Raw genomic sequence first — 21,954 nt, 5'->3', positions numbered from 1 at the left:
TCTGTGGACATGCTGCTATGCTGTTTGTATGGGCAAAACACCATGTAGAGCGTTGTTATCAACTGGTATTGCTAACAGTGGTTAGCAGTGACAATGGTTAGTCATCTCAAGGCACTTTTCATATAGAGCAGGTCTAGACCGTACTCTTTAAAATAGGTATTTACAGAGAGAGACCCAACAAATCCCACCATGAGCAGCACTAGGAGACAGTGGCAAGGAAAAACTTCCTTTAAGAGGCAGAAACCTCGAGCAGAACCAGACTCAGGGTGGGCGGCCATCTGCCTCGACTGGTTGGGTTAAGAAGGAGAGAGAGAGGGGGAGAGGGGGGGAGAGGGGGTAGAGAATAGCGAAAGAAGAACATAGCATAACACAGGTTCCATATCAGATGTAAGATGAGGCCAGTAATACAGCAGTAGTAATGATAGTAGTGATAATTAAAGTATTAACTGCTAACACAGCAATACAACTAATAGCAGTGATAAGTCATTTCTAATTCTAGCAGCAGGTGTTGAGTGGAGTTGTAGGAGCAGCAGGAGACTTGTCATCACAGATCAGACTCTACAGCTCCAGAGGCAGAAATACCTGCAGAGAGAGACAGAAGAGGAGAGAGAGACGGAAGAGCACAATACTACAGGAAAGGGGACATATTGAGTTAGTAACATGTAACATGGGATATGAATCCATATTGAGTGGAGAGATGGAGGGAGAGAGAAGAGAAAGAGAGAGAGAGAGAGAGAGAGAGAGAGAGAGAGAAAGGAGCTCAGTGCATCATGGGAGATCTCCCGGCAGTCTAGGCCTATAGCAGCATAACTAAGGGATGGTTCAAGCCTGAGCCAACCCTAACTATAAGCTTTATCAAAGAGGAAAGTTTTAAGCCGACTCTTAAAGGTACAGAGGGTGTCTGCCTCCCGGACCGAAACTGGGAGAAGGTTCCACAGTAGAGGAGCCTGATAACTGAAGGTTCTGCCTCCCATTCTACTCCTGGAAACTCTGGGAACCACCAGTAAACCAGCATTCTGGGAGCACAGAGTCCTGGTGGGATTGTAGGGGACTATGAGATCTTTAAGGTAAGATGGAGCCTGACCATTAAGGGCTTTGTATGTGAGGAGGAGGATTTTGAATTCTACTCTGGATTTGACTGGGAGCCAATGTAGAGAGGCTAACACAGGAGAAATGTGATCTCTACGTTCATGGCTTAATGTTTCTTTTTCCTCCAACAATTAAATTTGGACAACTTTTTAAGAATGTTCGCAAGTGTTAAAATCTAACATTAAAGACTGAGGTGCTCTTCAGGAGGAGCAGATTTGTTTGGAACTTGCACTCCAAAAGAACAAACTACATGGCTCTGTGAGCGTCCATGTTTTTCTGACTTCTCAACTGGAATACTGTTACCTTGTAGGTAACGTCACTCCCTGTTCTGAGTTCCGACCTCTGATGTAAATGGAACGCAGCATTTTTCTTTATGAGGAACATAAGGTCTGAGCCCCCTGCAGGTGAGAACTGAGGCTGAGAAGATGTTGGTAGTAATGTCACAAGCTCTCTGCCAGGCATTCTGAAAACAAAAAAGTGATGGTGATGGTTTCACCCTCCCTTTTTCTTTTCTTTCTACTACATTAGGTTAAATTCAGCTGGCTTGCTTTTGTTCCAACAATATATAATATATATAATGATACAAAAAGGGCCTAGGAACAAGAGCTAGATCCCTCCCAAGCAAACAAGTGTTAAGAGGTGACCTGAATAGTGAATTAGTACTGGTCATCCTGCCAGCTCTCACAGCACTCTGTAAACAAATCAAGCAAAGATCCTCTCTGTCAGAGACAACTGTTAACAAGCATATTACGCTGTCATATGGTGTAACATAAAAGTAAGGTGAAGATCAATTTAAAATGATCTACCATAACGTAAAAGTCAACATGGATGAGAAATCAATATGGTAAAAAAAACAAAACATATACATTTTCATGACAACTGGGAAAATTCTATCTGCTAAAGAACATCACATGACCAGCTGCTGTATTGGTGAGTGGACTACGAAAAATCTATGAACAGTGAGCATCTGAAACCATGGGTGAGTGGGATATTTGATGATTAAACAAATGATTCACCTTTATCTTTATTAAGAATAATTCCTACTTGTGTGTTTCTGTTAAAAACAGAGGATGGAGGATGTCCTGGGTTTTCCAGAACCAGCATCTTGCCACATGACAGGCCTTTTTATTGGAGTCCCTCCCACACTTAGCACTATGGACAATGTAGGCAGCCAACCAGGAATCATGGGAAATGCAGTGAAGAATTGTGCGCTCAGCTGCACTGACAGACCACATGAGAGGGGGTGTGCATTTCCACCTCCACTTCCAGTCCACCTGACCACTGACATAGTGTACAGTTAGCAGCATTTTTATTCCTCTCAGCTTCTCTTGCCAGTTTCTCCAGCAGACCTGGCTTTGTGTCCCCATCCCAGTTGCTCTCCATCTCTCCCAGTCTGCCTCCCTGTCACAGCTCCACTGAGCATGCAGTGCCTACGTCACTCCTTTCAGCAGATGGAGAGGAGGAAAAGGGGGAGGGTAAGACAGGGAGAGAAAGGGGAGGAGGAAGAGGGAGCTGTATGTCTCTCCTGCGTCAGTGCCAACATCACTGCCACACCAGCTTTCGTCACCGGAAAACAACGAGGAAGATCTCTGCACAACAGAGATTTTGAAAAAACCATCAGCAGCAGCAGCTCCTCCTCCACCAGACGTGCATCCACAGATTAGGCCAACACGATCCTACCTTCCACAGGCACAGACATCTTAAAACTCCCCCAGATACAAAACGCTCTTGCCAGGCATGACCTGAGAGCAGACAGCCATCGGACGCTCTCCATCAACATGGGCAACCAGGAGGCTAAGCAAAGGAAAGCTGCAGCAGCATCGGGTAATGGAAGCTACCCTTCACTGGATGAAGGATGGAGAGAGGGAGGAGGGGATGTGACAAAAAAGGGAGGAAAGAAACTCCATGGTAAGCATGGAGGTAAAGGAGCAGGCAGCAGCGGAGGAGGAGCGGGGATTCATGGCACAGGACCAGGCAAGAAAAAAAACAAATCAGAGTCCAAGCCCTCTGTTTTCTCCATCCGCAAGAGAAAGAGCAACGTGAAAGGGAAAGGAGACACATGTTCATCAGTAACAGGCTCAAAGGAGGACATTCTAGCATCTCAACATGACGAACTGGACAGCACAAAAACACCTGATCTGTCTGCAGATGAGCTCGGACACTCTGACAATGAGGCTGCTTTCTCTGAGAAGAAAAAGAAAGTGGAGCAAGGGAAAAAGATTGGAGGTGGAGGAGGAGGAGGAAAGCAGAAGCAGGAGATGCAGCAGAAAGCCTCGACAGCAGCAACCTCTCCTGCAGAGGATGGAGGGCAGAAGGGAGGGAGCTCGGGGTCAGACACGGACATTTACAGCTTCCACTCAGCTGCTGACCATGAGGATCTCCTAGCAGACATCCAGCTCACTATAAAGCTGCAGCGCCAGCAGCAGCAGGGGGTGTTTGGCTCCATTGTGGAAGCGCAGGGAGGGGGAGAAAAGGATCAAAGTTGGGGAGGAGGAGAGGGGAGGCAGAAGCAGAGTAATGGAGTGGTTAAATTAACTCCTCCTGAGGTACTTGACCTGACCCCAGAACTAGAGCTGGGGTCTGATGCCCTATCATTCTTAGAGACAGGAACTCTGTCTGGCTCTGTCAAGCACAAGGACCAGCCACCAACACTAAACCGCCCCGTCCACACAGAGGTGCACGAGAGGAGGGCGGAGGAGAGGGAGGAGCATCTGGAGCTAAATGGGAAGGAGCAAAGGGAGGGAGAGAGAGAAGCCTCTCTTTGTGTTGCCACAGGCACAAAAGGCCAGCATGCTTGGGCACAGCAGCCCCCTCATACAGCCATCACCATGGCTACTGTAGAGGGGGTAGCAGTCAGCCCAGTCACCATGGTAACCAGTGGTAACAGCTTCCCCGGTCATACATTTGACAGTGCTGGGAAACCCCCAGGGGAGGAGCAGGAAGAAGGAGGTGAATCCCCTCAGGAGCAGAGGGAGCCTGAGGTGGAGGTGGATCTCAGTCTTCCACCCACAGTTGGCCACAACAGAGGTCCTGAGGACACTGAGGGACTGAGGACAGGGACCGTGTTTGAAGAAGGTGAGGGTCAGTTAGGCTCAGGTACTAGTGCAGAGTCCCTTGAGGACTGCCTGAGTGCTGGCTCTGAGCTCAACCATTCTGCTGCCGCCAGCACCAGCGCCTCTCCCTCCACCCAGCAATGTAGGAGGAGCAGCATCTGCTTCACCCCACTGCCTCCCCAGGAGAGCCCCACACTGGCTAAAAGACTCCTCAGGTCCACCCATTCCTCCACCTCCTCTAGCCCTGTGGTGAAACCCTACCCTCCTATTTTCCCCTCCTACATAAAGACCACCACCAGACAGCTCAGCTCCCCAGGACACTCCCCAGCCCTGTCCCCCTCCCACAGCCCCCTGTCCCCACGCAGAGCCCACCATCACCTCCACAGGTACCCACAGTGTTACTGCATGCTAATTATTTATAAATCTTTGATTCTGTTTTACCTCTGAACTGACAGTCGAATGTGGCTGACAGCACTTCAGATACATTTGGATTTGATTTGAACTTTGATCAGATGATGTATCACATCACGGCTGCAGATAGACTGGATTCACTTAGATTTATTATTAAACGATACTTCTTATTTTCATAGTTTTGGTATTAATAAGCATGATGTTAATCAAATTGTTAATCAAATGATAAAAATTGATCAGACAGGTTGTAAACAAAGGCAAGGGTTAACTAAACTCATTCTGACAAGAAAATGAAAGTGAGCAAATTACTACTACTATGAGGGAATATAACCAACATTTCATCACTGTCAGGTTGACACCTATATCCAGTGGTTTCAACAGCAGCTTTACTTACAACCTGACTGATCTGTCACATGTTGTAGTGATGTCACCATATTGTAAGGTCACAGGTCCTGGGTAATGACTTTGGTAAGTATAGTGTTATTATTATGATAGAAGCCCAAGCTGTGAAAAACAGATCTAAATTGTAATAAACCAGTACTGACAGTTTACTCATTCACCGCAGTTCAGGATGAGAAATGTAAAGCTCAACAGTTCTGCAGTGCCTGGTTTCTGTTGCTAACCTATGACTGGCATTAAGTTACCCATCAGTTATCCAATAAATGGATCTACTGTATGTCATCAACTAGTGTCACAGTTGGAGGTACTTAGACTACTATTTTACCTACACCAGCTAGCTCAAGTAATATCTAAAAGTTAAATGAGATTTCTCAAACAACAACAACAAAAATCCACAACAGTACAATGGTGTTTAAAGATCTCCCCTGACGGTGTTTTTCTCTAAGATAAAAGACACGTAATGAGAGAAATAAGCAGCCAGTGTTTCCACCTCACAACTGCACCTGAAATGTCCAGCACAGAGTGGACCTGTCAGTGCAGAGACTGTACAGAGAGTTTGTATTAGCGCACCCACTAACACTGTGTCAGCCAGTACCAGCAACAAGCTAAGACAACATGGACAAATGAAAGATGCTAACTACACTTACCATTCTGATTCATATGCACAGCTCCTCTGAGTCTGGCACTGATTGAGGTTCAAACATATATGTCTGAATCTCTCCATTGTTTCCTTTAACACTAGCCATTTTAATGTGCACTGCTCAGTCATTGGTCAACTTGGTACAAGCAGGTGGTGGGCAGGGCACAGGCTCAGAATTTATCAATGAGCAAGTAAGTACAGATATGCTTCCAGGGTTTTTTCATGTTCAGGAAAACCATATTGAACAAAATATTAATCACAGCAGAGTATTTTTATATACTTTAAAATGTGTCTGAAGGAGACCTTTAAAAGACTATACAATTAGTTTTTCTGTTTTAGCCTTTTCTCCCCCTAACTTCCACAGAGCCATTCATTTCCATTCATTTCCATATAGTATCGGACTCAACTTGGTATTCAGTTCATGAACATGATGCCTGCTTTTGTTGTTGGCAAAGTTACATTATTATGTGGTGAAGCAGTGCAGTTGCCATTTCAGCTGCATTACTAATAATACTATAACAATGACAGCAATCAAAGTATACAGGATGGTTTGTGACTGAGAAATGAAACAGGCTTTAAGTCTTCCATACCACATGAAAACTGTCTGAAAGGCAGGGACAGATACAGCACTTATCTTTCGACTCACTCTGCTTTGACAGGGAACTTGCCATTTTACACAAGATTAACTGTACGCTCCACTCAATCCACTGTCAATGTAAATGAACTAGTAATGTAAATGTTGACAGGATGATGGCTGAGGGTCACCAGGTCCGTCGGCAGCGCTCTCGAAGTCTTGCTGGGCCTCTGAGTCGCTCAGCTGATTGGACGGAGGAGCTGGAGAGGAGGCTGAGGAGCAGAGAGGAGGATGGAGGAGGATCTAGTGGTTCAGGAGAATATCTGGCAAGCTACAAAGGAGGAGGCAGTCAGCCCATTTGTGCTACCACCAGATCGTCCTGTGGGCAGGTTTCTACCTGTGGCTTTCAGGACGTCTTTACAGGTGAGTACAGAGCAGTCTCAGTTTCAATGATCACTGTTTCCTGTGGGCAAGAAAGTAAGACACTACATGTAACAGAAATGGCAGTCATGACCTCTCTGTCCATATTAAAAGCTCATCAGCCTTGACTAAACAGGTTTCTACCCACCATCCACTTGGTATGATCTCATCACACAGCTACACAGAGCAGGTTGTAGCTTAAAACTGGCGAAATGGTTAGCAGCATGATATGGCTATAATATTTTTTTTTATTCTAGACCAGATAATCAAACTCTGAAACTGATGTTGTTCCAATCCTGTTTCTGTTTATTGATCTGTCTGTCAGCTGGTGAAGAGGCAGGTGGCTATGGGTAGACAGTGTGACACGTGACCTTTTAGGCTGATCAGAGACCAGGCACACTGCTGCATTCTGGACCATCTGTAAGGGTTTCACTGTGCATAACGGGAAACATTTTTAGATAGCATTAGAAGAATTTTAATGAACTATTAGAAGAAATATATAAAGAGGACAGGAATGGTACTGGGTAGGGGTGGGGCTGGGAAGGACAGATGGGGTTAGGGGTTGGTTGTGTGGGTTTGGTTTTATGTTTGCAAGCTCCAGCTCCAGAGACATGTCTGCTCTGTTTTCATTGTGAGCCCCTGAAAAGGGAACAACAGCTATTTTTTTTGTACTTTCAAATGACTAAAAGAAGTTGTTAGAAAGATTAGCTGAGGAAGCTGCGTACCTGAAGATGGATCTTTTTCTCTGTGAGGTGCTGGATTTCCACCTCTATCTCCAGATCCTCCTGCAGCTATCTTCTTTTCAGAGAGCTCCTTCTCTAATCTCTCCATCTGCTCTGAAAGCTCCCTCTTGAAGCTTTCCTCTTTGAGCTAACTGTGTATCATTCGTCTGGACCAAGGTGTCCACATAAGTGTTAGCACAGGCTTGCCTTTTTGCATTGGCCCTGCTGATCTGTTCATCTTTCTCAGTGAGGAGCTCTCCAAATTTGCTGAGTTTTTTCTGCCACTCCACTTCCATGGCCTTCAGTTTACTGGACTCTTTCCATTCCCCAAAAGAGGCCTCTCTATTTCCTCTTTCTGAGCACAGAGGCTTTCTTGTGGAGAGATAATCTACTCATCTTTCCCTTACTTTTCCTCCCCCGCAGGTAACTTCTTTTCCTCTCTCTGTCCAGTATCCTCTTTTGCCTTCTGGAGGGCAGTCTTTAACTTCCTGTTGTCTCCCGTTGTTCAGTGAGCTTCTTCTGCTGCTGTTGTCAACAAAACTTTCTCTCCTTCAGGACCATGATCTTTGCAGCCATCCTCAACTTTTCTTTTCATTTCTTTCATTTCAGCCTCATCATTCCCCTCATGTTCACAGTCTCCCTGTTATACCCACGTGCAGGATAGAAAAAGAGATACATGAAGGCAAACAGTAATCTGTCAAGGATCCTGAGTGAATATATGTTACAATTACATACAACTTTGTTTATTTATTGGATTTGAATTAAAATACTCAAGTGTGTTTGTTGTAGCTTTTGAAAACTGAACAAAAAGAATAGCAGGGGCCTGCTCATTAGGTGAATGAGGTATGTCATTGTCATAGTGTTTAAAACATTGGACAGAGTAAATTGAGGACATACAGGTATTTGAAAGTGTAAAGCACAGGCACAGCAGGCAGTTTGGTGGCAGAAAATGAAAGACTGGTGGCAGAGTATGAAATTTAGGTGAAACAGTCTGCCTTGGGCAGAGCTTCTGACGCTAGCAGCACTGCCTGAGAGACTCTGGCAGGAAGTTGAGGCTGCCATGATTGTATGGCAGAACCATGGTCCTCAGTTCTCTCATTAAATTTTTGCCAGTTTGCATATGACTATGTTTTCCATTGTGTAACAAGCAGCCCTCACTTACAGAGCCCCAGAGAAGTCAGAGAGAAAAAAGAGAGGAAAAAATCCCTATTGAAGCTACAAGATACAATTTGTTCTCATATTTGAACTAATTTGTGCATATGAGGTAAATACACAGAGAGCCATGACAACAGACAGCCTCTCTCTCTGAAGCAAGTTCACTGTTCTGTTTCAATTATCAGTGTTAAGTTTATTATTAGCTAGCAAGGCAGCATTACTCAGTGTAATTACATTGATTAAAGGACCAGTGTGTCACATTTACAGGGATCTATTGGCAGAAATGGAATATAATATACATTAGTATGTTTTTATTAATGTCTAATCAAATAAAACTAAAGTTCATTGTGTTTTTGGTCACTTAGAATGAGCCATTTATGTCTACATGGAAAGCAGGTCCTCTGCCATGGAGTCCAAACTTAACCAAATAGAGGCTCTATGTAGGGCCTTTCACATTTTTGACGCCACAGCCTGTTTACTGAAAACGAAGAGGAGGAGTGGAGAGATGACATGTTGGCTATTACCTATAGCATTACAGACTACAATATAATATCTAAATATAGATGTATTAATGAACCTCTTTACTTGACAGAGTAGTCGATGTAGTAGTTGAAAGGGCGGGGTGAGGGGACGGAGGTTCAGATGGTTGCAATCGGCGTTCTCTCTGCTAGATGCCATGAATCCTACACACTGCTGCTTTAAATACATAATATATTAATCAGTCATCATGAGTTTGTGAATAAAGAGATAACCTGCTGTGCAGACTGGGCCTACTACCTGCTGAGCTGCTGCAGCTCACTCACAGCTTTTTGAACATTATACAACTATGGAGTGTCACAACCACATCAGACTCTCCTTCACAGGAGAGGGCGCACAGCAGGCCCCACTGCCCACTAGTGTTTTGGAGGGGTAATTGCAGAGCAACACGTGCACAGTTATTTAATGCCTGTTGTACAGTGTTTAATTTTTATTTTTGAAGGTGGTATTCACATAATCATGCTCCTGGAGTACATAATAGGTTTACATGGATTTTAAGACTCCAGTCTAACATAAGGTTTGATTGTTAAGAGTTGGTTCAGGCTATATATGAAAAGTGTCCCGAGGCTGCTGTACTACAGTGTGATGTAAACAGGAAGTGTTTAAGGAAGGACTGAGCTCAAACTACTGCAATATTGGAAGTGGAAGGCCTAATGAAAAAAGGAAGAATTTTCAAGTGTGGCCAGCATGGTAATGATGTGGCAGTAGTATGTAGATTAGCATCTTCATGTGTAAAGTTGAATTACTTTTATCACAAATTCCTGAATACGTTTCAAGTTATCTCAGCGTAAAGAAGCTTCTTTAAGCTTTTTTCATGTCATCATCTTTGGGTTTTGTCAGTGCATTAGATAGTCTGAGGGTGTGTCACAGTTGAAACCAGTCCTGTAGCCAGCTGAGCATCTGTCTTCCCCAGCCAGTCAGATGAGTTCAAACCATTAGATAATGGAAACACTGTTGGTATTTCCATTTCATTTCAAACAATACTGGAATTCAGAATTCAAGAATTTAGGGACGTGATATGAAGATGATTTTTCTTTTCATTCACTGAACTCCTTACATACATTGACATGTGACTCAATGATGTTTCACACATTCCAGAGGACACACTAGTTGTTCATCAGTCACATTTTTTTCTTTTATTTGAAAGTTTACTTTGGGAGGTGGAGGGATGGCCTGCCCTCCACCCCGACAATGGCCAAGTTAAATTTGTGTCTGATGGTGCATCCAAGGAGCTTATAACATCAACAAAGCACAAAACAACATGGATGTCCTTCTCAACAGTCATGGAACTGTAGCTTTAGTATCTCACACCTGTTATTGTCCTGCTTAGATGTTGTCCACTCCATCCTGTTGTAAAGGTAACACCTTTGCTCAGCACATGAGACCAGCAAACCTGGACTCTCTGTGCAGGTCTAACTGATGTAAGTAGTAGTGGAATATGAAGGAGGGTTTTTAATTTTGACACAGTCCTCAAGTTTTGAAGCATTCAAACAGGAAAACTTTACAATGAAATGTTTTACCTGGGGATTAAATGACTGATGATGATATCTATCCAGAGTCTGGATTATGTGATGGATTTTACTATTGAATAAAGTACTTGTGGTTCCCAGCCTCTCACCTGTATACATGTTACATCAGCCTTGTTTCTGTCTTTGATGGCTGCACGTCCAGGTCGAACCTTGCTGGAGAAGCTGTTCCTGCAGCAGCAGCAGGAGGAGCCTGAGGAGGCTGAGAGGCTCTGCTCCAGGATCTTGGCCATGGGGCTCCTGCTGCCGTTCACTGACTGCTTCAGAGAGCAGCTAGGTGGCAGCACTGCCCACATCACCAACACACCATCAGCTAATTTTGATGTAAGTAGTTGCAGCCCATCTTTGATGTACAGTATATTCTTCTTTCACAGTTTACACTTCATGAGCTTTTTAAATATCCCTCCATAATGTAAATATGAATGTACATAGCTTTAGCCTGCCTTCACTTTCCCAGATCAGCATCCAGTTATTTGTTATTTTATTATTCTCATCCAAGTCCACAAGCCTGTATTCTTATGTCTGCATTAGCAGGACATTATAGAAGCAAAAAACAGCTTGGTGCACCTGATTATGTTTTTGTTTTCCTGCCTCTATGGATTTTCCATATTCAGGTTTATTAGTTCAGAACCCTCTGAAAATCAATATAATGTCTCATTCTATTCATTAACTGACTCTAATCATAATGATCTCCCCAGCAAGACCAGTTGTATACATGGGCAGCAGTGAACCAGCCACCACACTCCCTGGATCCTCCGGATGGGAAGGTACATGGGCAGATCAAGGGTCCCTGGCCCTCAGCCAGGCCTGGTTCAGACAATAGAACTGTGCTCAAATCCACAGAGGCTGGTAAGAACAACTCTACATGCTTGATATGCAGATTATCATTCAACTCATAATACACTGAGACAAATTAGTAGCTTTTATTCTTAGCGTCAGTGATTACTTGCAAAGATGTTATAGACACTGCACAGTGGTGCAGTGGTTAGCACTGTCGCCTCACAGCAAGAGGGTTCGAGCCCAGGTTTGAGCCTGTGTGGAGTTTGCATGTTCTCCCTGGGCCTGTGTGGGTTCTCTCTGGGTTCTCCGGCTTCCTCCCACAGTCCAAAGACATACGCGTTTCATTGGCCCTAGGTGTGAATGTGAGTGGTTGTTTGTCTGTATATGTTGGTCCTGTGATGGACTGGCGATCCGTACAGGGTCTACCCTGCCTCTCGCCCAATGACAGCTGGGATAGGCTCCAGTCCCCCCCGCGACCCTTAACAGATAAGTGGTATAGATAATGGATGGATAGATGGATGCCTGTTTGTGTACATGCAGGTGCACAATGCATCCGTAAGAACCTGACACTCCTCACTATTACTCCGCTACACATTACACATCGCTGCAACTCTACAAACCTCCTCCACCTGTTTTTGGTGTTGTTGATTTAACTGTGTTGTTGAATCTATTGGTGTTTGTTACAGAGGGTTAGGTCCCAGCAGAATCCCACTCTCTCTGAGTCCCTCCTCCACAGAGCTACTGTAACTGTTTAACCACACAATAGATAATGTGAGTGTCTTTGAATATTTTTATAGATGTCATTAACTTAGACATTCAGTGGACTGTATTCCACTTTATGCTGCATCTGAAAGCAACTGTCTTCACTGTCCCATAATACCTAGAGTCCTGGTGGTGGATACCTGCCTTGTTTTCAGCTCTTTGACATTCATGTGATGTCAAGTCAAGTCAAGTCAAATTTTATTTATATAGCGCCAATTCACAACAGAAGTTATCTCGAGGCACTGTACATATAGAGCAGGTCTAGACCGTACTCTTTATCTTATAAAATTTACAGAGAGAAACCCAACAGATCTACCATGAGCAAGCACTAGGCGACTGTGGCAAGGAAAAACTTCCTTTTAAGAGGCAGAAACCTCGAGCAGAACTGGACTCAAGGTGGGCGGCCATCTGCCTCGACTGGTTGGGTTTAGACAGAAAGAGAGGGGGGTGGGGGAATGGGGTAGGAGAAAGACAACATTGCAGATACACAGACTAAGTCAAAATGTAAATAGTAGTAGTAGTAGTAGTAGTAGTAGTAATAATAATAATAATAATAATAATAATAATAATAATTATTATTATTATTATTATTATTACAGCTAAAGAATAATAATGACAAACAGTGGTACATTAATAGCACTAACACTATCAATAACACTAGTAAATGTTTAATTATTGTTGCATCATGGGTAGTCCTTTAGGTCTTTACAGATTCAGTCAAGATATCATCCTTTAACAGGAGGAAGACAAGCTCTAGGACAGTCAGTTAGTTTCAGAGTTATTCAGGAGTTTCCAAGGATCAGTGTGACTTGACCATCCTCAGATGATCTGATTATTAACTCTGGACATGTTTTGGTCAGTTTTATGATCAGGAATGTGATTTTAAAAAAGCTTACTACACTGCTTTTATGTCCCGTAATAAATGTCATGTACTCTTCAAACTCAAATCTATAGCAAAACATACAGTTAAAAACAACTGTAAACAATTAACATCACAGGTAAGCTTCTTTGTGTGAGTATCAGCCTTGCAGGTAACTGTGTGTGTCAGGCCTTGAATGCCTACTGACACAGCTCTGTCAAAGACAAAATATGCCTGATCTCCATTCAGTTTTATGTAAGGACTCTAACATTTGCTTTTTTTTTTCCTGTTCCTATCCACCTCTGATTGGGATTTCTCCATCTTCCTTCTTTGGCATTAGTAGAGGACAGTCAAGGTCAGTAATCATTTCTGCAGCTGTGGGCTGTATTTTTGTGCTGACTCAAACCCTGAGAATGTGCAAATACGAGCACATTCCCATTGTTGTAAGGCCTCAGTTGAAGATTAGTCTGCCTGTTTAGTAAAGTCATAATGTGAAATAAACCTTTATGTTGAAAGCTGAGCACTATGTGTTATTAACACAGGCCTCTCAAGTAAAGCCTTTAATATATGCTCATTTTGTCTCATTTCCTTTTTAATATAACCCAAAGAGCAGATAAAACATTTCATTCTGTTATATGATCAGTGCACATTAGTAACTGTACTCTAATATAAAGGTGCACATCGTTACACAGGGACAACATGGATTTTACATTTCTGGTTCCCCAGATATGCAGTACTGTGCAAATGTTTAGCAGTTTTAGGCACTAAAGGTAAAGTGAGGATGCTGTCAAAAATAACTCCATGATTAATTTTTATTCATCAGTTAACCTCATGTGAAGTGCAGTAAACAGAAAAAAACCTAAATCAGATTAGTATTTCTTATAACCACCATGTGTATGCACCCTCAACTTGCAACATTTGTTGTTACACAAGTGAATGTTCTCATTGTATCCTTTTTAGTTTCACTCTTTGTTAGTTAGTGTATCACAACAGCAGTGAGTGAAACATCGACTCCCAGCAGCCACGGCATTTAAACATCCTGATTAAACCCACTAAAAAATTGTACAGTGCTAATTTATGTGTTGTATTTTGTTGTATGTTGTGAGGTGAACTCGTAATAATTTGCAGCCAGTCATACTGTATTATTCGTAGCTGGTTGGCCCCTCCATTTGACAACAACAGTTCACTGTGTCCTGACACACAAGTATGGAAATGTACAGGTACAATAATAAAGCTAGTCAATATTAGAGATAGACACCTTTGTTTTAAAATTCTAACAAAAAGTGCAGGGAGCTCCCAGGCTCAGCAGCATGTCTTATAAAGTTAAATGAAAACTTAAACAAAGAAATAGCTCCTTAAGGTTTTCTACAGTAAATAAAGAAACATATATCCCACCTGCTTCTCCACCCGGAAAAACTTTTTCTCCTCTGCGCCGTTTGTGTGAGCACTGTGCATGCACAGCTTTCACTGCTGATTGGCTGTTACCCGTGCCGTGGCTCTGCTGTAACCAATCAGATGGTGCTGTGGGTGGGAATCGGCCCAGCCAATAATCGGTCTATCCCTAGTCAATATTTTCATTCTGTAAAAGCATTAAATGTTGTGACGTTCCTATAGTATTCTCTCAAATACAGTGTCCATTTTATTTGGGGTTTGTTAATATCACCCTAAATCTATTCTAATCTGAAAATCTTCACTGTGTGCCTTGGACCAACTCATCAGTGATAATATTGTAATTATACAGTATATCACACTGTGGTGGTGTGTTAGTGCTGTTATATCACAGTTTTAATGAAGACCATGCAGCTGATTGGCTCAGGCAGAGATTCCAGTAGATGTGATTCAAACTGTTATTTGTTTAGGTCTGTAGTGAAAAAATGATGATGCCAAGTTTACAACTGGCTGCTGTTGGTAGGCCGACTAACTAGAGATAAAAAAGAAAAACTGTGAATCTGATAAACCTTGGAAAAACTGGTACTGAGCAGAACCAGTATATATACAACTGGTACAGTCAGTTCATGTGTTTATGGTCATCTACTGGAGTCTCGATCCTTGTGAAAAGTGTTGGCCTGTATTCTACTGACCTGCTGATGTGTCTGTTTGTCCAGAACACCATGCAGCCATGTTGGGTTTGAGGCAACAACAGAAGGAGAGCCAGGACTGTCCGGTCAGTCACTTTAACTCTCTCTTTAACTTTCTTTAACCCAGACAGATGCACAGACTATATTACAGTTCATTCTAAACCGTGTTATGCCAAATGATTTTCCACAGAATTGTAGTGCACGATAAAGGTGTTTCTTCTCCTCTTTGAGATCCCTACAGTACTTTGAGTTTCAGGGAGTATAATGCATGTGAATTTACAGACATGAACACACTGTAATTTGGAGTGAAAGACTTTGTTTGAGTCAGTGTGCATAATGTATTTTATTTAAAAATTTACTGGTGTGTGCTGTCCACTGTCTAAGAAGATATTCTCCACTGCTGGTACATTAAACGTTATATAGAAGAAATCCTAATCATACTTTAAGGGTCTAGCATCTTGATGGTGAAGTAAAAGCCCTAATTGATGAACATAGAGCCAAACAGATGTTTCAAAAGTTCTCCAGTTTAGCAGAGCTTTGATCAGCAGTGATGTTTGTATTCAGAACACACAATCACCTAAGTAAAGGGATCTGGAGAAAACAGCCACATGTGTAGTGCTGCCTGAGAGACTGAACCTTTCTCTGGTACTCGTCCATTCAGCTAGACATCAATTACAGTTTGTAACAAACAGGAGAGCTAATGGTGTTTGTAATTCAGGAGGTGAAGCAGTAGAGAGAGCTGAAGTCATGATGTCACGTCCAGGTTAACCTCTGTTCCACAAATTTCTTCTTCTCAATCAGCATTTCTTTCATCCATCTGTCTGAAAAAAAGAGCATGTTCATCAGCTCCACTACAGCGGACGATATAAGACTATGGTTTTAACAACAGTTACTTTATGAGGACAGAAACAACTAAAAGTTCCTAAGAAACACTGTAGCTTGGACTGGACCATATTCATAAAACTGACTGATGCTGTCATTTTATCTACTTTCTAGTTGTACAATGTTCAGTTGCTTTTGTCCTGCTCTTGTTTCAGACATGTGAACTAACCACAGTTTGTCATACCAACACTACCATTTATCTAAACATAAGAACTGAGTCACATGACCTGCTGATGACAAAGGCTCTGTTTAGTGGTGAGTGTAGTGTAGCACAAATATCAGTTGGGTTTTGAATTAGATTTTCTTACTTCTGGAACAGACCCTGGAAGTTTGGATTTTTCTCTGATTTCTCTCAACCAAAGTCTGCTTGATGGGAAAACAGCAGCAAATGAAGTGAAGAGTGCAAGCTCGCTGAAGTAGTCTCATTGAGTCAAACACTACAGTCATATGGTAGTCTCTTTCTGTTGCAGTGTGTATGTCACACTCCCTCTTAGTTATGGTGGACCACTGGAATATATTAATGCTGGACATATTCCTCATTTACATTATAATGTGGTCTGTGAGAGCTGGCTTCAGAGGACACACACACACACAGCCTGTGTATGTATCCTCAGTGGCTTTGATTGATCCCATGTGGTCAGTGGCAGACCTACAGAATATCATCTCCCAGTGAGAGTTAACCTTAGAGTCTTTCTGAGGAGGCACTTCTACTTTTCCTCATTTATTTTTACTTTCATTTTTGTCCATCTCCTGGTTGTCTCTCCTCTCATGCAGGAGGAGCGGGTCCTTTCCTCAGCAAAACTGAAGGAGAAACACGTTAATGTCATTCAACAGCTGGAACAAACCATAGAGGACCTCAGGACTAAGATCGCTGAGCTGGAGCGACAGCCCCCTCTGCTGGACAGGGGCAGTATGAAACCCACCACCTCCACCACAGATCAGGAGTGTGGAGGAGAGGAGGGCCTGCTGAGGGCTGTGTGTGACGCTCACCTGCAGACAGAGGCAGCTCCATCTCTGAGCTGCCTGGAGGCCAAGTCGGTGCAGACGTCACCCATGGATGACAGCTTTAAGTTCAAAGTGCCTTGTAGTGACGGAGCAAACAGCTTAGAGCCCCCACCCGGGCGAGACGGCTTCCAGTGTTCATGTCAGCAGCAGCCACCTCCTCCTCCGCCTCCGCCTCCCCTTCCAGGAGGGGCAGCACCTCCTCATTCAGGACAGACTGTGGTACCCCCCCACCACCACCTCCTCCTCCACCCTTACCAGTGGGATCAGTGCCAGCCCCTCCCCCACCACCTCCTCCTCCACCCTTACCAGTGGGATCAGTGCCAGCCCCTCCACCATCACCACCACCTCCTCCCCTTCCTGGTGGCTGTGTCCCACCCCCACCTCCTCCTCTCCCTGGTGGCCTTGCTCCACCCCCTCCTCCTCCTCCGCCCCTTTCTGGTGGCCCTCTCCCACCCCCACCCCCACCCCTCCCTCTCCCTGGTGGCATAGCCCCTCCCCCTCCTCCTCCTCCATTACCAGGACTCGGAGGCCCACCTCCTCCACCACCACCTCCAGGCTGTGGGCCTCCTCCTGCCCCTCCTCCACCAGGAGCCATCTGTATTCCTCCAGCTCTTCCAGGGGCTTTGGGTTCCCTGCCTCCTCCTCTGCCATTGGGGCTGTACACTCTGGGTCTGACTCAGGAGAAGCCACCCAGGAAGGCTTTGGTGGAGCCACCCAGACCCATGAAGCCACTCTACTGGACCAGGATCCAACTGCACACCAAAAAGTAAAGTAACAACTGTAGGACAGCCTCAACATGATGCTGCATTTTTAGCATTTACTTCATCTTGAGTCTAAAACTGATGTGTTCTTCATATTAGTGCTGCTGTTCAGTAGCCTCAACTTGGAAATCTTAGTTTTAAAGCTGTGAGTGTGATCCAGAGCCTCTTAACTACCTACACACTCTACCTTTTTGCTTTTCACATATCATTTCATGCGATGTCTTTTCTGTATGGATTCACCCTTAACTCAAATCAATCAAAATCGATTCATGGAGCAATGTAGCAACCAATGAACAAGCTCCTCTTGCCATGTTCTCAGGTACTGCGTTCCTGTCAGCTGCCTATGTTCTGTCAGCTGCCACAAACTGTGTTTGTGGCAGCTGACAGCATGTGTGATCTGAGGGACGAAAAATGCAGATTGTCCAGAGTAAACTGTGTTTTCTCATAAGGTACCTGACAGTAATTATACTGAGCAAATTCAGAAAGAACATTTGGAAACTTCACCAGTAGGTAAAACATGACTGTGTGACTGAGGCTATGATCTAGGATGGATGAGTGATGAAAAGCTGTACAGCCTCTATCAACCACCATCAGCAACTTTTGTAAGTCGTACAGTTTGTTGTATCTCACAAGGTCAGAGTGGTGAACAGAAGCTCATCCAACCCAACCATCAACATCATAGATGTGTGATGTGGAGCTGTCAGGACTGAAACACATCCACCTTCAATACCACTGGAAAAAAAACCATTTATCATTTACCAATTATCATTTTCCTACTGTAGAAGAAGAACAGGCAGAATAGGATGTCATACACAGAACTGAACTGAATCCTACAGCTAGAGTTAATTTTACAAAGAAGTTCAGAGTTGATCAGGCGCTGTCAGTTTACTGCAGGGTTTATTATCAGAGTATTGAATGGATCACATCCATCCTTTGTACAAATCTGTGCACACTCGCAGCACTGTTTGAGACCAGTAAGACCAAAGAGGATAATCATGATTCACTGCTGAAAATGTTTACACTATTTTTAGGTTTTGAGATGTAAGTGCTGTTTTGTGTTTCTCAGGGACGTTTCTTCTTCATTGGTGTGGGACACAATAGATGAGCCAGACGTGGACTTTGAGGAGTTTGTAGAGTTGTTCTCCAAAACAGCTGTGAAAGTGAAGAAGCAGCCACTGTCTGACACCATCACCAAGTCCAAGACCAAACAGGTCTGTGTCTATTATCTATATGCATAAGGACTACTGGCACAATTATAAAGTCAGCAACAACTAACTACAGGTTTTGAACTTGTTATTCCTTCTTAAAGATTAAAAGTTTGATATGGCTTTGATAGAGAGGGGGCAGAGGTAGAAGACTTTTAATCCTCTCCTAGTTGAAGCCAGGTAAAATGGAAGGCTCTAATGGCTAATCTTTCAGAGTGACATTTTCCTCAGTGTGTTTGTCAGGACACATATGATGATATCCAGGATGTAGTCTCAATTTTTAATTTGAAGGCAAAGTCACTTACAGCTATGAGCAGATGGTGACAGCTACAAACCTGTTGATGTGTATGGAAGTGGTTCTATAGATAAAGCACAAAATAACAGATCTTATAAAGTAAATAAAAATGCAAATGCAAAACAAAATAAATATTCATACACCTTCAAAAAGTCTGATTAAATGTTATAATTAAGTCCAGATTATTAAAACATATTAATTTTCAATGTATATGAACAGAAACTCAGAAATTGGCTCTGTTGCATTTATTCAATCTAAGAGAGGAAAGGATGCTCTCTGATGACTTCATACATTAGAACATCCTATCGGTCATTGCAGTTAGTGTAACTGGTCCATTAATAATGGCTACAAAGTAACAAACTGAATGAAACATGTAATATAGAAGGAATATAGCAAATAACAGCAGCAATTATGACGTGACAGAGAATAAGGAGATGATGAGCATCAGTAGTCTGATGAAGGAAAGTTACACAAGTATAAACAGCACTTTTTACAACATTTACATTCCAAATAACAGCTTGTAATAGGCAAAGGGGAAAACCTACAGTATTTGACTACATCTAAAAGAACGCAGCTCAACATAGTCCAGTAAGCAGGCAGTAATGACAAAGAATAGATCCCAGATACACTCATACACAGTCCAAATTCCAAACAGACTAATGATAAAGTCCACCAGGAAACAGATCCAGTCTGTGTGTCTGCTGCTTTTGCCACAATGCTTGACAGACACTCCCACAATCCCTACTAGCTGTGGTATTAAGGTGCAGGGCACTGCTGATCAGTCTTAATTTTCTCTCATCTGTCTCAGTCACTGAATTCTATTGTGTAAATACAAAGCCTGATAAACTCCACTACACAAGGAGAAGCATACATGTTAAACAATGACAAGTGACAATTATCACTTCGCTGGCAGACAGCAAACCACAACCCTAGTCCTATGAGTGTCTTAGCTAATCAGACACCAATAAGAGGTTGATTACCATAGAATTATGTAAATGTAGGGCAACCTGATAGCTGAATGGTGCGGGTGTGTATCACATAGGCCTTAGCACCGTGAGCAGTGAGTCCTAGGCTCAACTCCCGATCCAGCCAGACCCTTGCTGCATGTCAGTCCCCTGCTCTCTCTCCCCATTTCCTGGATATCTTAAGTAAATATGTTGTTTTGTCAATGACATATGAGACATATCATAAAAGAAAAATAGGTGAAGCATATCATCAATATTCAGTACTTCTATGATATAACATATATTGGACATACTAAAACTGTATGATTAATGAGTAAAGATTTGTAAAATAATGTGCGACAAAATACAAAATGTAATGATTTCTAACCATTTTGGTGACCCCTGACCTTTCATCTACCAGATACTCAGTATTTTTGTTCCATCCCAGACTTCAGGTCCTAGTTTTAAAATTGTTACCATGCTATCATCAATTGTATATGTTACTCATCTTTTACTTCCAGTACCAACTTTTATCAGACTGATCATAGCAGCATCATCTTTGGTGCCATATTTGTGGAAATGCTGCGTGCAAAATCAAATAGACTTAGAGACTTAGACTTGACTTTATTGGTCCCTTTGGGATGACTCCCTCAGGGAAATTGACTTTCCAGCAGCTTATAGATACAAAATAGGATGAAAGAATAAACAATAAACAGTGCACAGTAAACTCTTACAGGATAAATAATAAACAGTAAACTCTTAGCTAAATATACAAAGTATAGACAGAATAAAATAAGGATGAAATAAGATAAATATGGAGAACTGTATGGCCTGTGGTTAAATTACATTATTGCACTGTGGTGGTGGATGTGGTTATTGCACACAAAAGAAGAGTCCAGGTCTGTGTGTGAGTGAATGAGTTGTTGCACAGTAAGTGGCTACCACTCCTTCCCTTCTGTCCTCTGTACTCTATCTCCTCCTCCCCCCAAGTGAGGAGTTGTAGAGCGTGGTGGCATGGTGGACAAAGGAGTTCTTAAGCCTGTTGGTCCTACACTTGGGCAGGAGCAGTCTTTCGCTGAACAGGCTCCTCTGGTTGCTGATGACGGTGTGCAGAGGGTGGCTGGCATTGTCCATAATATCCAGAAGTTTGTCCAGTGTCCTCATCTCTGCCACCGTTACCAGAGAGTCCAGCTTCATGCCGACCACAGAGCCGGCCCGTCTGATCAGTTTATCCAGTCTGGATGTGTTCTTCTTGGATATGCTGCCCCCCCAGCACACCACAGTGTAAAAGAGGACGCTGGCAACCACAGACTGGTAGAACATCCACAGCAGTTTGCTGCAGACATTGAAAGACCGCAGTCTCCTTAGGAAGTATAGCCTGCTTTGTGTCTTCCCATACAGGTGGCTGGTGTGTGTTGTCCAGTCCAGTGTATTGTCCAACCACAGCCCGAGGTATTTGTAAGAGTCCACAGCCTTCACCTCCGCTCCCTCTAACAGGACTGGTCGTGGTCTTGGTCTGGACCTCCCAAAGTCAATGACCAGCTCCTTCATCTTAGAGGTGTTGAGGCTCTCTTAGAGCTGTAGGTGGTTAGTGTGGCACCATGCAGCAAAGTCCCCCACCAGTCTCCGATACTCCTCCTCTCTGTCATCCCTGATGCACCCAACGATGGCTGTGTCATCGGCGTACTTCTGTATGTGACACAGCTCTGAGTTGTAACAGAAGCCCGAGGTGTACAGGGTGAAGAGAAGAGGGGCCAGCACTGTGCCCTGGGGGGCTCCAGTCCAAGACTACTCACTGTGCCACCTCACTGTGCCGCTTCCCTTATCCAGATGGGAGTGGGCTCGGTGTAGCAGGTA

At 43.4% G+C, this 21,954-nt stretch overlaps 1 protein-coding gene across 1 annotated transcript in view; it reads left to right on the top strand.

Annotated features, from left to right (window-relative positions):
• Positions 1–2,588: 2,588 nt before the first annotated feature.
• Positions 2,589–21,954, top strand: part of fmn2b (formin 2b) — a 36,901-nt gene continuing 17,535 nt past the window's right edge. Inside the window, 9 exon segments of the mRNA XM_018666509.2 lie at positions 2,589–4,528; positions 6,339–6,589; positions 10,672–10,850; positions 11,225–11,375; positions 13,268–13,282; positions 15,033–15,091; positions 16,662–17,117; positions 17,120–17,658; positions 18,720–18,864. Of these exon segments, the coding sequence (XP_018522025.2) occupies positions 2,868–4,528; positions 6,339–6,589; positions 10,672–10,850; positions 11,225–11,375; positions 13,268–13,282; positions 15,033–15,091; positions 16,662–17,117; positions 17,120–17,658; positions 18,720–18,864 (3,456 nt within the window). The 5' untranslated portion in view covers positions 2,589–2,867.

Source organism: Lates calcarifer, unplaced genomic scaffold (genome assembly GCF_001640805.2).
Source record: "Lates calcarifer isolate ASB-BC8 unplaced genomic scaffold, TLL_Latcal_v3 _unitig_5776_quiver_344, whole genome shotgun sequence".
NCBI classification, from domain to species: Eukaryota; Metazoa; Chordata; class Actinopteri; family Centropomidae; genus Lates; species Lates calcarifer.
Note: the sequence above shows the minus strand (reverse complement) of the source record. Positions and strands in the feature narration are given on the sequence as shown.